Genomic DNA, 14,391 nt, shown 5'->3' with positions numbered 1-14,391 from the left:
TGTTTACCACTGTTCTAGTCAAAGTAAGAAAAAAGTCCGGATGGGGTTTGCCAGGTAGGTCAATTAAACAGAATGTACCACAAAACTTGTTTCAGTCAGCAATGTCTAAAAAATGACTCTCATGAAATTTTGTTAGACTGCAAAGTGAATCTATTGATATGATTGTATAATTGATGAAGCATTTCCATGTATATGACTTATTTTTTTTCACTGTGACCCTGCATAGTTACATTTCATGAATGCTAGCTTGTAAGTGAGGGAATAGCCATGTCAGACAGCTTGAACAAGGTCACACAAGTACTGCATGACAGACCTTTGATAGAAACTGCCTTCTAAATTCAGGATCCAATGTTTTATCTGCTATGCCATGTGGCTTCTTTAGCATGAAAAATAAAGAGGAGCACAAACAAAACAAAGGCAAACAAAATGTCATAGGCATTATATACCCTATTAGGGGGTATGGAAATAAGACTGTGTGTATGAGGGTCTAAACATCTGATTCCTCATGTATGCAAGTATTCCTTCCTGGCCTAGAAAGGGTTACTACCTGCTGCAGAAAGTATTGCTTCACCTCCAGGAACAGATAGTCAGGCTGTTTCTGCCTGCAGTTCTGGCCACTGCAAGATCCAGAAGGCTTTTATCTGTATGTCTGAGCATTGCTGTGGCAGGAAGGTGTACATATTTACATTCTTTTAATTTAAATGATTGGATTTACAGTTTTGGAGGTTATTTGAAGACTCTTATCAAAAGAAAACACATTTTAAGCAAGAAGTTAAAAAAGTTTTTAGGACCCAAAGGCCATTTAATATTGAACATCCTACTTGGGTAGTTTAGCAAGTATTTCTCAAAATCCATATCCAACGAGACAGATTAGTATCAGATACAGCAATTTTGTTTCAAAGTTGAAATGCCTTTGGCAGGATAGAATTTCTAATGAAATTTGGTTATTTTATAGTAAGCCACTTTTTAAAAAGTGGACACATTTGCACCAACAACTTAAATAATAACTCAGTTGGCTACTTGGTGATATAAATAGAAAAAAAGCATCTGTGAGGGAGGGTAAAAAGTCAGCAAATGTTGGACTGCAAAGAATGATTAAACATATCCCAGAATCTAAAACAGAAAAAAGGTCATAATCTACTCAATATAGTCCCCATTGGCCCAAACCATCCCAAGAAGTACACCCTCCATGTGAGGGTTACTAACCCACCTGCTACAGATGTTGCTATGTCACTAATTAACAAAGACCATAGAAAATATGTCATGCCAGTTTTTGTTATCATTCGCTATATGTTAGTGGCAGAAGTCTTGCAACAGCCACCATCAGAAGTCATCTGACAAATGTCAATCCATTGGTCTAAGAAACCATACCTAAGAAGCACTGAGCATTCACTTTTCACTGAGCTCTGTATAGTAGGCTCCCCGCTCCAGGGGAAGAGGCTGGACAGAGAGACAATTCCAGCCCAGTGCCGTACCATAGCCTCTTATTCCTGTGCTTCTTTACGGGCCAACTTGTAGATCTCAGTCGGTCCATCTACATGGGTGATTGTGGTGGTGAGCTGAAGTTCTTCTCCACTGTGGACACCCAGGTCACCTGAAACAAGTTGTTTGGTGTTATACTTGTTGAAGGATGAAGGAGAGCCACCTCACATTCTATACCTGATAGGCTCTCTCAACCTTTCTGCTTAGAATTTGTTATATCACTTTTGGCCCACAGACAGGTCATTAATAATATGATTAAATCACTGCTGATATCACTCATAGTATTATTAACATTTAATGAAAGCTTACCTTGTACTTAATGCTATTATAAACACTTATTATCCAATCTTATTTAATACTCATAAGAGCAGGCTAAGGTGCAGTCAGCTATGATCATACAAGCTAAATAGATGAAGAGCCTGGGAAAGAAAAGCAAGAGCACCAACCCCCACCTCCACGGAGGAACAGGTACATAACAGCACAGCAGTGAAGTCTGGTGAACAGCATCTGGCTTCCAGGGCAATGCAGTGGAGACCTCACAGTGGTTGTGCAGGGGTGAGTAGCACATAGCAGCTACTGATGATAATGTACAATAACTGTGTCTCCTACAAACAAGACCTGCCTACTCCAACCAAGTACTAGGGCAAGCCCCTCAGGACTCCCTACACATCAATGTCTTGAATTCATCAACAGAATACAATTATTTGCCTAAAACAGAATAAAGGACTGTTGGAGTGATATCTTTGTGTACTGTGTCCAGCAGAGATCTGATTACAAGATGGACTTTTGTACTTTTATTTTTATGAAGCGTCTTCTGTCTCAATGTTTTGTAAACATTTATTCTACATTACCTTCTGATTAGTCAAATAAAGAGTTGAGCAGCTGATAGTGGGACGAGAGAGGATGAGGTGGGACTTCTGAGCTCAGGGAGAGGGTCTCAGGTGGGACCAGAGAGTTTAATGCACAAAATTAAACTCAGGGTTAGGGGCATAGAAGGAACTAACAGTCCTTTAGATGCTGTCCTGAGCATTGACTGGCTTGAAAGTCTCAGAATCCCACAGGTTATCCCACTTGGGCATTACAGACTGGTTGATGTGTTCGTGGATACCATGTGGTATTTGTTTTTCACTATAGATCCATTTTTCTGTATGGTATACCATAATCATTCACATCATTAAATACCAGCTCTCAAGAATCTGGAAAAGAGCATTCTAAATAAAGAAGCATTAGGCCAGCCTCCAGCACTTACATTAAATGCATTTTTGGAAAGGAAAAGAAATGTATAACAAAGTTGGTAAGAGTTGCCAAAATTACCTCAAGCCAAGGACAACCACTACTTTCACAGGGAACACGTTCTTTATAGTCACAAATTTCTGTTGTTTTTCTGACTTTTTAAAAATTATACCAAAAAGTAATGTCATCATGGCATATCAAATATACACCTTGTTCATGCCTTCTTCCCTACTATCCAATCTTTCTTTTGATCATTTGTCACCTTACTCACCTCAAATGGTCATCTTTTGCTTTTATGTTACATGTATGTCATCATCCTTTCTTTTCCTCATTTCCCTTTCATGGTTCCTCTTTTATTTCCAACACACGCTCTCTCTCTCTCTCTCTCTCTCTCTCTCTCTCTCTCTCTCTCTCTCTCTCTCTCGCACACACACACACACACACACACACACACACACACACACACACACTTGCGTGCACATGAGTAAGCTATATCTATATCTAGCTCATGACTCAGTTGATCAGAGAAAGCAAAAGCCTCACACTTTTAGTCAAGAAAGTGAGTTATGGATTTGTATATTTAGGCGAGCCAGTTTTTGACGGCATGTTTGTGCCATTCACAAGAACTTCAAAGACAATTCTGGCCAAATACCTAATGCATTTCTTTCTCCTTGAAAATGTGTATGATGTTGCAGGTTACTAAAATACTTTGTACAGGCACCTATGCTGTCACAGCTCTCACTGCCCCTCCTCCTTCTCTTCTTTCCTTCTTTTTTTGGTGGGGGAGCGGAGAGATTTAACTATTTAGCCAAGTTGGGCTCAAACTCAAGCTCTCATCTACCAGCTGTGCCTCTGGGCTGCACAGAGATTACACTGCTGGCTCTGACACAAGTTTAAATGCACAAACACCGATGCAGAAATACTCAAACCATTGTACTAACAGAGGTAATATTCTTTTCATTAGCATTCTGATGATGAAAAATCAGAGGCTAAGTAATATACCCAAGGCTGAAACTAACTCACAGTAATATTAGGTGCAGATACACACCACAGCAATACGAACCAGGCTCTAGGTTCTTGACCTTTAGGCTGTGCCATCTCTTCTTCAGTTTTAGTTTCCAAAAGACATCAAGATCACCAGTGAAGTATGAAGTTCAATGCAATGTATTATAATTAAATACACACATCTAATAACGTGGAGAGACTTTTAGAATATTAATTTTCTTTTAATATCTTATGTTTTTAGTATACAAACCAGAGCACTGACAAGAGAGCTATTGTCTATATATATTTGCAATGTGCACTGTTGGATGCTTAGCATGCCCTGTATTTCCTTGTAAGATGGAAGGGTACTGAAGCATTATTAGTTTACCTGGTATGCTAGCTGAAGACCCAAGACAGTGAAAATCTGTGAAGAAAAATCTGATTCTTGCATCTTGCAGGGCAACTTCTTCTCCTTATGGGATATGGTTGGAAATACTCTAGCAACAGAGTGAGAGTAGGATTCCTTCATTCAGCTCCAAACCCCGTTAACCCCTACTTCTGCCAGTCTTGCTCCATCTGTTAGTCTATCTCTGTCTTTGGTGATCAAAATGTCTTCCCATCCAATACACACACACACACACACACACACACACACACACACACACACACACTGAAAACATTATTGGAGGCAGATGGGGGAAACTTCAATATGTAACAACCCTTTCTCTTTAGCTATTATCACACGAGTTCATTTTTTTTATCATAACATTAAGATGCAGGGGACCTTGATTTAAAAAAAAAAAAAACAATTTGGCCTTTTGGTACCAAGGTGATCTGTGTACCTCTGGTGCATCATTGCAGGGGTGCAGTGCTGCCCAGTTCAATGGCATACAATGCTTTCAGGGTGCAAAAAAGCCATACACAGGATACAGCCTGCTGAAATTGGAAACATTTATCATATCTGTGATAGTAGACATTTTGGCAAAAAGTAGAGAAACTGCTGTGGCCATTCTGAGTGTTTTATAGATTCTTTGTGAGAACAAAGGTCTTCTAATATTAAAAGGGACCATAATTGCAACCTTATATCCATCAAGGGAAAATAACACACCATTGCTCAAGAGCAACTATCAGAGAGTTTTTATACTGCAAGCTCATATTTGTTTCTCAAGGTCAAAGTCTGTGCTGGAGCCAGGATCCTGAGGCATCTGTGACTGTTTTCAAAGCTTGTGTTTTCTCCACATAGTTGTTGCTGCCACCGCCACCGCCTCCTCCTTCTCCTCCCTCTTCCTCTTTTTTTTTGTTTGTTTTTTAGTGGTATCTCTGGAACTCACTCTATACATCAGGTCTCAGACTCAGAGATCCACCTGCCTCTGCCTCTTGAGTGTTGGGATTAAAGGTCTGTGCCATCACACCTGGCTTTCTCCTCATACTCTTAGCTGACTCTATCATTTACTGTGTATTTTTCCTTGGTCCCATACCAGCCTTTTCCCTATTCACATTTGAAGCTAAATTTAAGTGATAATTCTTTATAAGGAAACTTCCGGTTCAGAAAAGAATATAAAAACAAGAATACTATATTTGTAAATCTAAATTGTTTCAATGTAAAGCATTATTGTTAGCATTAGGTTTGCCTTACATTTTGGATGTTAATATGGTGATGGTAGTGATGACTATATTTAAAAAGAAAATAATGAGCAGTAGGGTTTTTCAAAAAAAATTTTTGGAAATAAATCAAATACACAGCACAATATCTTCCGTGTAGACCACATTCTTCAATTATTCATCAATATTTGCCTCCCCTGGCTCCTTTTACCTCTGTTCAGCTAGCGTGAGCTTTGCAACCTGGCACTGGCATTCTTCTCTGGAGTTTAGGGACAAACCTCCACTGGAAAGCAGGTGTGCCTCAGGGTAAGGATCCCTCCTGGATGAAGGTTGCTTTGATGGAACTGGGTTCAGTGAGCATGGGTCTATTTGATAAGACAGCTTAACAGTGAAAAAACCCCAGAAAAAGAAAAACAAACTTAGGAAGGCTACAGAAAATAAATGCCACTCATACACTGAGGGAATTAAAAAGTGTAGTGCTTCTTTCTGATTTTGTTTTTATTTTTATTTTCTAGAATATTTCAAATTAGTCCTTTCCTAGAAGCTTCGGAATCTTGCCTAAATTTCCAGAATTCACAGGACCTACTGTGTGTTCTGCTGAAAGAAGAGCTCGTTTACAATAGATGAAAGCACTATAGAGGGTTAGCAGATTTGCCAACAAAAATCAGAAGGGTTAATGCAGTCAGTTAGCATATTTGTTACAACATCTAGGGAACATAGCAATTGTTTTATGTGATATTTCCTTGAAAGACAAAAATTCTCAAATTCAGGTCATGTAGCTTCCATTAAAGCCCATCAAGATAACCATGAAATAAAATCAATGTTCTTGTCTATAATCCAGAGTCCCACTTTGCCACATGGTGTAACACATGAACCAGCAGTGAAACAGAAGCTAATGAATGCCTAGGTCTCAAACCCTCTAGAAAAGGAGGAAGTAGGTAAACTGACTCACTTAGGACTCATAGCCAGAGATAGATTAAAAACAGAATAGCTCTTTATTCTAAAGAAGCCAAGGTATAAGAAGAAAGGTAAGGCTTCTGCCCAGGAAGTTTTCCCATAGAGCAACAGTGCAGCATGAAATCAGATAGTAGCTACACAGTGAGACCTTATCTACAAAAAGAGAAAAACAATCAAAACTAAAACCAAACCCAAAACCAAAAGCCAGAATCAATTCTGCCCTTAAGGAATCAAGATTCCATCAGGAGATGGCTTGGGCTAGATCACCTCTCTCATCGATGACATGAAAAGTACAACCACATCCCCTCAGGTCTGTTCCTTAGGGGTCTAGTTCCACATCTAAGAAAATGGATACAAATTAAAATCTGGAAAAACTCTGTTTACTCCAACTTCTTCTAAGACAAACAATTTGTAGCATGTATGTGTACATATTTATCTGTGCATATGCATAGGGTGCATGGGCACGTGTGTGTACATTAGGTTGGAGGCCAAAGATAGATGTCAAGTATCTTCTTCAACTGCTTTTCGCCTTACTTTTTGAGACAGAGCTTTTTTTCTTAAATGAACTTGCAACTCACTTTTTAAGTTAGTCTTAGTGACCAGCAAGCCCCCATCTGCTTGCCTTTGTCTTCTCCCCTTACCCCACTGTCTGGGTTACCAACACCAAGCCTAGTTGTACATGGGTGTTGATATACTTGTGCTTATATAGCAAGCTCTTCAGCATTTGAGTCATTTTCCCCAGCCCCAATAAAAATTCATTTACTAAAGGCATTAATTAACATGACTCTCAGTGAAAACTCCATTGGTGCTTATCAACCTGGTTTAAACTTGGCTAATAAGTAAAACCTGCATACAGCATACAGGAACCATGTTTTATTTAGCATAAGTTTCTGTGGTCTAATGTATGATATTAGAAATAGTTTTCAAAAAGAAGACAATATATAAATTGTGCCCCAAAAAGTAAAGGCTTTCAGCTGGCTCTGGTGAAGACAGAACCTACCCATTCACCATACAAACACACAAAGTACTTAAAAGTGAGGCCAAGTCTTAATCCAAGGAGATGTCAGGGTATTTCTGAAGGAAGGCAGACAGAGCAAACTAGTACTACTTCAGAAAACATGTCTTATGTTACATAATAGTGAGGAAGCAGTTAGGGTAAAGCAGTGTTAAAAAAGCAAACAGAGTAAGACTGGAGGTTAAAAAAAAAAGAAGAGCTATTAAACTAGTTGTTTATTGGCCATCTGTTACATATGAACAGCATTGGGCAGGGGACAATCAGTTCCCTGTGTTATGGCTAGTGTAGAGATTTAACAATCTTTTCTTGTTTCTGGTCCTCAGTTTCCTCTCCCCTGACATGACCAGACTGGCTAAATACAATACAGCTTTGGATCAATGTCTTGGGGTCCTGTGATTATAGGGTAGGAAAAGTGGTATTCTCTGCTCTAGAAGACACGAATCTCTGAAAACATAAGAGACATTGGTTTGGAAAAAATTCTTGAAAATATCAGAATATAGATCAATGGTAGAATAACTGTTAGGAATACATGTCTTCTGTTGATCCAGCGCACACACCCCCACACACGCACATACATGCATGCACAGCAAAAACCCATGAAGAAAACCAAGAAGAATGCAAATCCCAGATACCTTTACCCAGCACCTCAGGGTTTAACATCCATTATTGGAGGAATAAATGGGGCATACTTTCATAGAGTTATTTTTGCTCATATAAAAGAGAGAAAAATGAGCCTGGAATGGTGGCATACACCTTTAATTCCATCACTCAGGAGGCAGAGGCCGGTGGATCTCTGTGAGTTGAAAGACAATCTGGTCTACAAAGTAAATTCAGGACAGCCAGGGCTTGTTACACAGAGAAACCCTGTATTGAAACATACGCATGCACATGCACACACACACACACACACACACACACACACACACACACACACACACACACATACACACACTAAAAAATTGAAAAAACAAATTGTATCCTTTACTACTGGAGCTGGAACATGTTTTTTAATGGTAAAATAGTCTCAATATGTTTTAGAGAATAAAAAAATGAGTATTTCAAGAGGTATCTCTCTTGTTTCATGGCTCCTGAATCCCTTTACTTCCTCTCTGCCAGTATTCTAAAGACATCTGGAAAAAAGTTTAACTGATGAACACAGAGCTTTAGCTGTCTAAATCTTGCAGACAAGACCATTCTATGCTGAATGAATTTGCAATGAAAAGAGAGACTCACCATTAGACTGGTCTTCCCCATAGTTCTTATGAGATGGTGCATACAAGAACATTAAAGCAAAGACATACAGGTTCCACATTCCATAGATGCCAGTGAAGAAAGCACTGTTCACTTGAACTGTGACACCACCCCATTTCCAATGGCCTTCTGTCACCTATGGACAAAAAGGAAGGCATCTAAGAAACAGAAAAGCATAATACCAACATAGAAATCAATCAACATGAAAGCCAAGGCTCTTCTTTAAATGGCCCTCTATGACTCACATTTTAATATGTGTGGATCCATGTAAATTGAGATCTCCTGAGGTTTTACTAGTGTCAGATGCAAAGTCAGTAGTTCTCATTTGACTACATAGTAGTGTCACTTTGAGAGTATCTCTTCCAAGAAACTGCAGTGCAGTTATTCTTTAGTTAAAGGATTTCATTTGACTCCACACACAACTACACTTTCTTCTCTGCTGTTTCCTACCTAAGCAAAAGTCCCCTAGGCACAAAGTATCTCTAGCTTGATTGTTGCAGCTGTAATGTCTTTGGTGCTTGATGTTCCATGTGGACGCATTGAACATAAATGCACATGTACTCAATAAGGAAAGAGTGAGGTCTCTGAAATTCAGTTTCCTTACCAACTTGCAGGGTTTTAGATTGGAATTGAATATACATGTAATTTCTAGAAATGCTGTGGCAGAGAGTAGCAATATATAGTATTTATTTATGAAATGCCATTCTAAGTAAGCTACTCATAAAGGTAATTAGGAAATTTCCATATACTTTTTTCTTTTTGGCCAGAGATGTTCAGAAACTGCTTCTGTTTGAGATAATGACTTGGTAATTGTTTTCAGATTGTCTACGATTTATACTATGAATTGCTACAAAGCTGTTGAGCTAAGTGACTAATAATTTGTACAAACACTGAGATCAACAAGATGATTTTGAACACTTCTGTTTCTTTGATAGCTTAATGAGTCTGGGTTATAGAAACCTTATCTAGGAGCCACTTCTAAATTGCAATGTTAATAAAGGTTGAACTTGGCTCCTACTTATGCTGTTGTGGATCTGTATTCCTTCAGGCCTCTGTAAGGGTGACTAAGCCTATATATTTTGTTTTGAAAAACCTGGAGTGTCTGGAAACCAGAAAATCCAGTTATAGACCTACCAATGTTAGTTTATACCTTGGTGGTATATAATTTTTCATTTTGTGACTCATAAAACAAACTAACACCATAAACTCTTATTTATTTTTGAAAATAATTTACTTTATGAAATGTCCAAGTAGTAGTTTTGACTAATAGAGAGTTTCTAACCATTACTTATTTTAGGTCATGTGTCAGCATTCAAGCTACTTATGATTTCTTAGCAATGTTTCCATATGCTGCTCTAATATTAAAATACAAATTGGGCCCACTTTATAAAATGTATACCATGTGGAATATAGACTGATGTTTAGTGATTATGATGGTAGGGGAAAGAAGCTTCAAGAGAGTTCCTGAAATCTATGCTTCTGGTCTGGTCCAGTTGGCAGGAGAGGCTGAGCTCATTAAGATATAAGCAGGACACAACAAAGCAGCTTTTCTGTTCTCTTGGGACAATGGGCTGTCAACTAAGGAAGGGGCATAGAATTTGTTTTTGTGACATATGCTGAAAAAATTAATAATTGCTATTTTTAATGTAAGTAAGATTTAACTTAAAATCATTGGTATTTTTTCAATTTCTATTAAGACTTGCATTAAGTTTTTTTTTTTTCCCGAGACAGGGTTTCTCTGTGTAACTGGACTGTTCTGGACTAGCTTTGTAGACCAGGCTGGCCTCAAACTCACAGAAATCTGCCTGCCTCTGCCTCCCTGAGTGCTGGGATTACAGTCATGTGCCACTCTTCCTGACTGCATTAGAATTTTTAATTTTTGAGATTATGATATACTTATATTAATTTCTCCCTTCATTTTCCTTCTTCCAAATCTACATACAACTCCATACACACTTTCTTTCAAATTCATACTCTTTTTTATTTAAATATATTTGTCCATGTAAATAAATGTATACACACATCAACTTGGCCTTATAATCAATGTTACTTGTATGTATGTGTTTTCTGGGCTGACCATTTGGTAGCAGGTAACCAATTGGTATGCTTTTCCCTGAGAAAACTATTTCTTCTGTTTCCAGCTTTCCTTAGTTACCTGTAATTCTTTGTCTAAGGCTGAGGTTTCATGAACTTTCCTCCTTCCACATAACTGATTTTTTTTTTTATAAATTACTTTCTACTGGGATTGGCATGATTGGCTCATCTAAGGAAATGCCTGTAGGCCTGGTACAGTGTTCTACTGATACCTGTTGTTACAGGGTGTTATAAGAATGTCTATATTGTTTTTTGTAGACCAGGCTGGCCTTGAACTCATCGAGATCAACCTGCCTTGGCCTTACTGAGTGGTGGGACGAACCTTGAGTCTTAACAATTTGTTTAGAGAATAAAAACAGGCACTGCATGGTGATAATATTGTATTCCAAGGTCCTGCTTGGGCTCTGAAGGTCAGGATTTCTACCCTTGTGTGGAGTAATGTACATTCTAAACTAGTATTCAAACCTGAGAGGAACACAGACTTTCGGTGTGTATACAGGGAATACTATCAGCTGATAACCTGGTCTTTAAAGGAAGGAGATTCTTAGAGTAAAACATTTTCTTTGAAGAGGCTGATGACGCAGAGGTGAGGGGATCCCCAGAGATGTCAATGCCATTAGCTGGTATGGGTGAAGGCTGTGCAAAATACTACCATGCAGGGAGTTAGGGAAAGCACCAGATGTGTTCCTGGGAGATAAAGATTCTAGGCTAGCAGTTATAGGGGATCCTATCAAAGACAGTGCTACTTGATAATTAAGGGGAAGAAAAGAGTGATGATGGAAGGAAATAGGGAAAAAGAGGGAGGAGGAGCAATAGAAGAAAGGCAATGAAAGGAGGGATGATCTGACTGAAAAGTAAATATTAGAGTCCATAATAAATCATAACAAACTCTTTTAAAAATGAGAAGAAAAGTCAAATATGTGATAAGAGTATATTACTTGATCCAGGCTTGGTGGTACATGCCTATAATCCCAGCACTCAGGGAGGAAGAGGCAGGCAGATCTCCGTGAGTTCCAGGTCAGCCTGGTCTACAAAGCAAATCCAGGAAAACCAAAGCTAAAGAGAGACCCTGTCTTGAAAAACCAAAAACCCCAAACCAAAACAACAACAAAAAATTACTCCCTGTGCTCTGTTGGATTCCTTTATTACCACTTAGAACAAGTGGTTAACATAAATAATATCAAAGTTGATATTCTTCTGTAATAGTAACAAGGTAAACCATAGTACATTCATTTAATATTCATGATGTTCCAGCACTATGCTTATACTTTATATGAAAGATATCATTTAGTCTCTACACTAGTCTATGAGGTATACAGGAGTAGTGGTTTGAATGAGAATGGCCCCATAGACTCATATATTTAAATGCGTGGTTTCCAGCTGGTGAAACTGTTTAGGATAGATGAGGATGTGTGGTTTTGTTGGGGGGAGTGTCACTGGGGGTTTGAGATTTCAAAAGTCCAAACTGTGCCTAGTTACCTCCCTCTCTGACGCATGCTTGTGATTCAGGATATAAGCTCTCTGATACTGTTCCAGTGCCATGCCTTTCTGATTGCTGCCATGCTCCCTGCCATGATGGTCATAGACTCACCTTCTGAAAGTGTCAACCCCCAATAAATTGTTTCATATAAAAATTCCCTTGGTCATGGTAACTTAGCACAGCAATAGAAAATTAATAAAGACAAGAGAAAATAATTCCATTCAGTTCATGGGTAAGTTGAGGTTCTCAAAGGTGTAGTATCTTGTATAAGATTGCCCAACTAGAAAGTCATAGTCCTGAGCCAACTCCAGAAGGTCTTCTTAGGGCAGAGCATTATGTCAAGCAGGGTTGGTTTCTAAAAGCAGCAGATCAAACAACTACCATGGAAGTTCACTTCATTGCCTATTATTCAATCAGAATATGTACACAAGTCTATACATTCAAATATGGGAGGGTGCATGAAAACATACATACCATCTTGAACACAGTAATGTATGATTTATGGTAAATCACATGGTTTTATTATGTAATTTTAAAGAAGAATCTCTGTACGCTCAGATAATAAACAATACATAAGAATTCAGCCTTTCTAAGAAAATAACAGATTTGTGCTCTCTTCATTTGTTCTGGGTTATATACGTTGTTTAGAATACACTTACTTAAGTACCCATAGGCTGAACTTGTATCTGTAAATGCTTATTTCCTGGTGGGCAAAGGGGTAAACCACAAAAATTAATCATATAGATATTGTACATGTAGATATTTTTATAATAGCAAGAGAGAGGGGTAGCTATTTCCTATTTTAACTTTCAAAGAGAAAACTCGAGTATTTCTAACACCATTACCACCAAAAAATAAAAACCGTGTTACCCTCTCCATACTCTTTCCTTTTCCTGATTTTACATTTCAACAAATCCCTTCTGTATAGGGGCCTACTTATACCACTGAGGCAATGTGAGATCAAATCCCTTACACTCAGTAGTTTTGACAACCAGCATTCCACTAACAACAAGATTCCCAAATTCTCAACACGGGCTTTTAAAACAAATTTATTTATTTATTATGTATTCAGTATTCTGCCTGCAAGCCAGAGGAGGGCACCAGATCTCATTATAGATGGTTATGAGCCACTATATGGTTAGTGGGAATTGAACTCATGACCTTTGGAAGAACAGTCAGTGCTCTTAACCTCTGAGCCATCTCTCCAGCCCCAACATAGGCTTTCTTACAGGAAACATTTGCTTACATCTGTATAAGCCACAGAATAAAGTGATCACACACCAAAATCAGAACTTTGGAACACGCTTTCTGAAAGTTTATTACATGAATGTTGACCTGCATTTTATCAGGCCTCTGGAAGGTCCTTCTGTTCCTTGCCAACAGACTCTGTTATAGCATTTCTTCGTTGCTGTGACTCAGACCATTAAAATAGCAGGCATTAAAGACCGAACCTCAGCCCCAGTTACAAAGCCAAGGTCATCACATTCCAACAGCTTCCTATGTGCCTTTCATTCCTGGCCTCAGAGCTTCACTATACTGGCAAGATCCCCACATGTATTTCATGGGGTTTAAATGGAAGCTCTCCCAACAAATATAATGGAAACTTTAAAAACATACCTTTTACTTAAGGCTGAGATACATTTCAAAAAGTTATCCAATATATTTTCTTTCAGGTAAGCTCATTGCCCTGACATTCCAAAATGATATTAGAAAATAAATCCTCTGGTGACTATATTAACAGTACCTGGGACACAGTTATTCAGGAAAATGGTTTAGATATCTATAAATAAACCCTTTTTTAAAAAGGAAAAAGAAAAAGCAGCAGGAGGAATGTGTGGCACTAATGGAATTCAAAGGCATCACACCCCCTTTGAGTTAAAATCCACCCATTTGATTATTGCAGCTAATATAAAAAGCAGGCTAGAGCCCAGTACTGGGCCAACGGGAAATTAATCTTTCTCTTAAAAAAACCTTCAAAATGGAAAGTAGACACTTTCCATCACTGTAAAATGTACAACAGTTAAATGTGTACAAAATTAAATTCTAGCAAGGCATGGCCATCTTAAGGATTAATCCCTCTAGAATTCAAGTGAAAGGGGTTCTGCAGAGTTTAAGTCAGTGGGGAAGGTAATGGCATGAAAGTGCTTATGGGAAGACTCCAGCTTCGTAAAAGAACAAAGGTAGGCCCCAAGAATAAAAGCGCCCTTCCCTTTTACGTCCATGAGAAGATGGTCCATCTCACTGGAGACTCCACTTCTGAATGAGGGATTCCTGTTCTCATAGCCAGGTAACT

At 38.5% G+C, this 14,391-nt stretch overlaps 1 protein-coding gene across 1 annotated transcript in view; it reads right to left on the bottom strand.

Annotated features, from left to right (window-relative positions):
• Positions 1-772: 772 nt before the first annotated feature.
• The window catches only part of WLS (Wnt ligand secretion mediator), a 97,736-nt gene continuing 84,117 nt past the window's right edge, over positions 773-14,391 (bottom strand). The window contains exons 11-12 of the mRNA XM_084756593.1: positions 8,507-8,660; positions 773-1,594 (exon numbers count right to left, since the gene is read on the bottom strand). Coding sequence (XP_084612719.1) covers positions 1,485-1,594; positions 8,507-8,660 — 264 coding nt within the window. The 3' untranslated portion in view covers positions 773-1,484. The remainder of the gene's footprint in view (positions 1,595-8,506; positions 8,661-14,391) is intronic.

The sequence above is a fragment of the Acomys minous genome (genome assembly GCF_964271855.1).
Source record: "Acomys minous genome assembly, chromosome: 14".
Classification (NCBI taxonomy): Eukaryota; Metazoa; Chordata; class Mammalia; order Rodentia; family Muridae; genus Acomys; species Acomys minous.
This window is presented reverse-complemented; position numbering and strand designations above follow the sequence as displayed.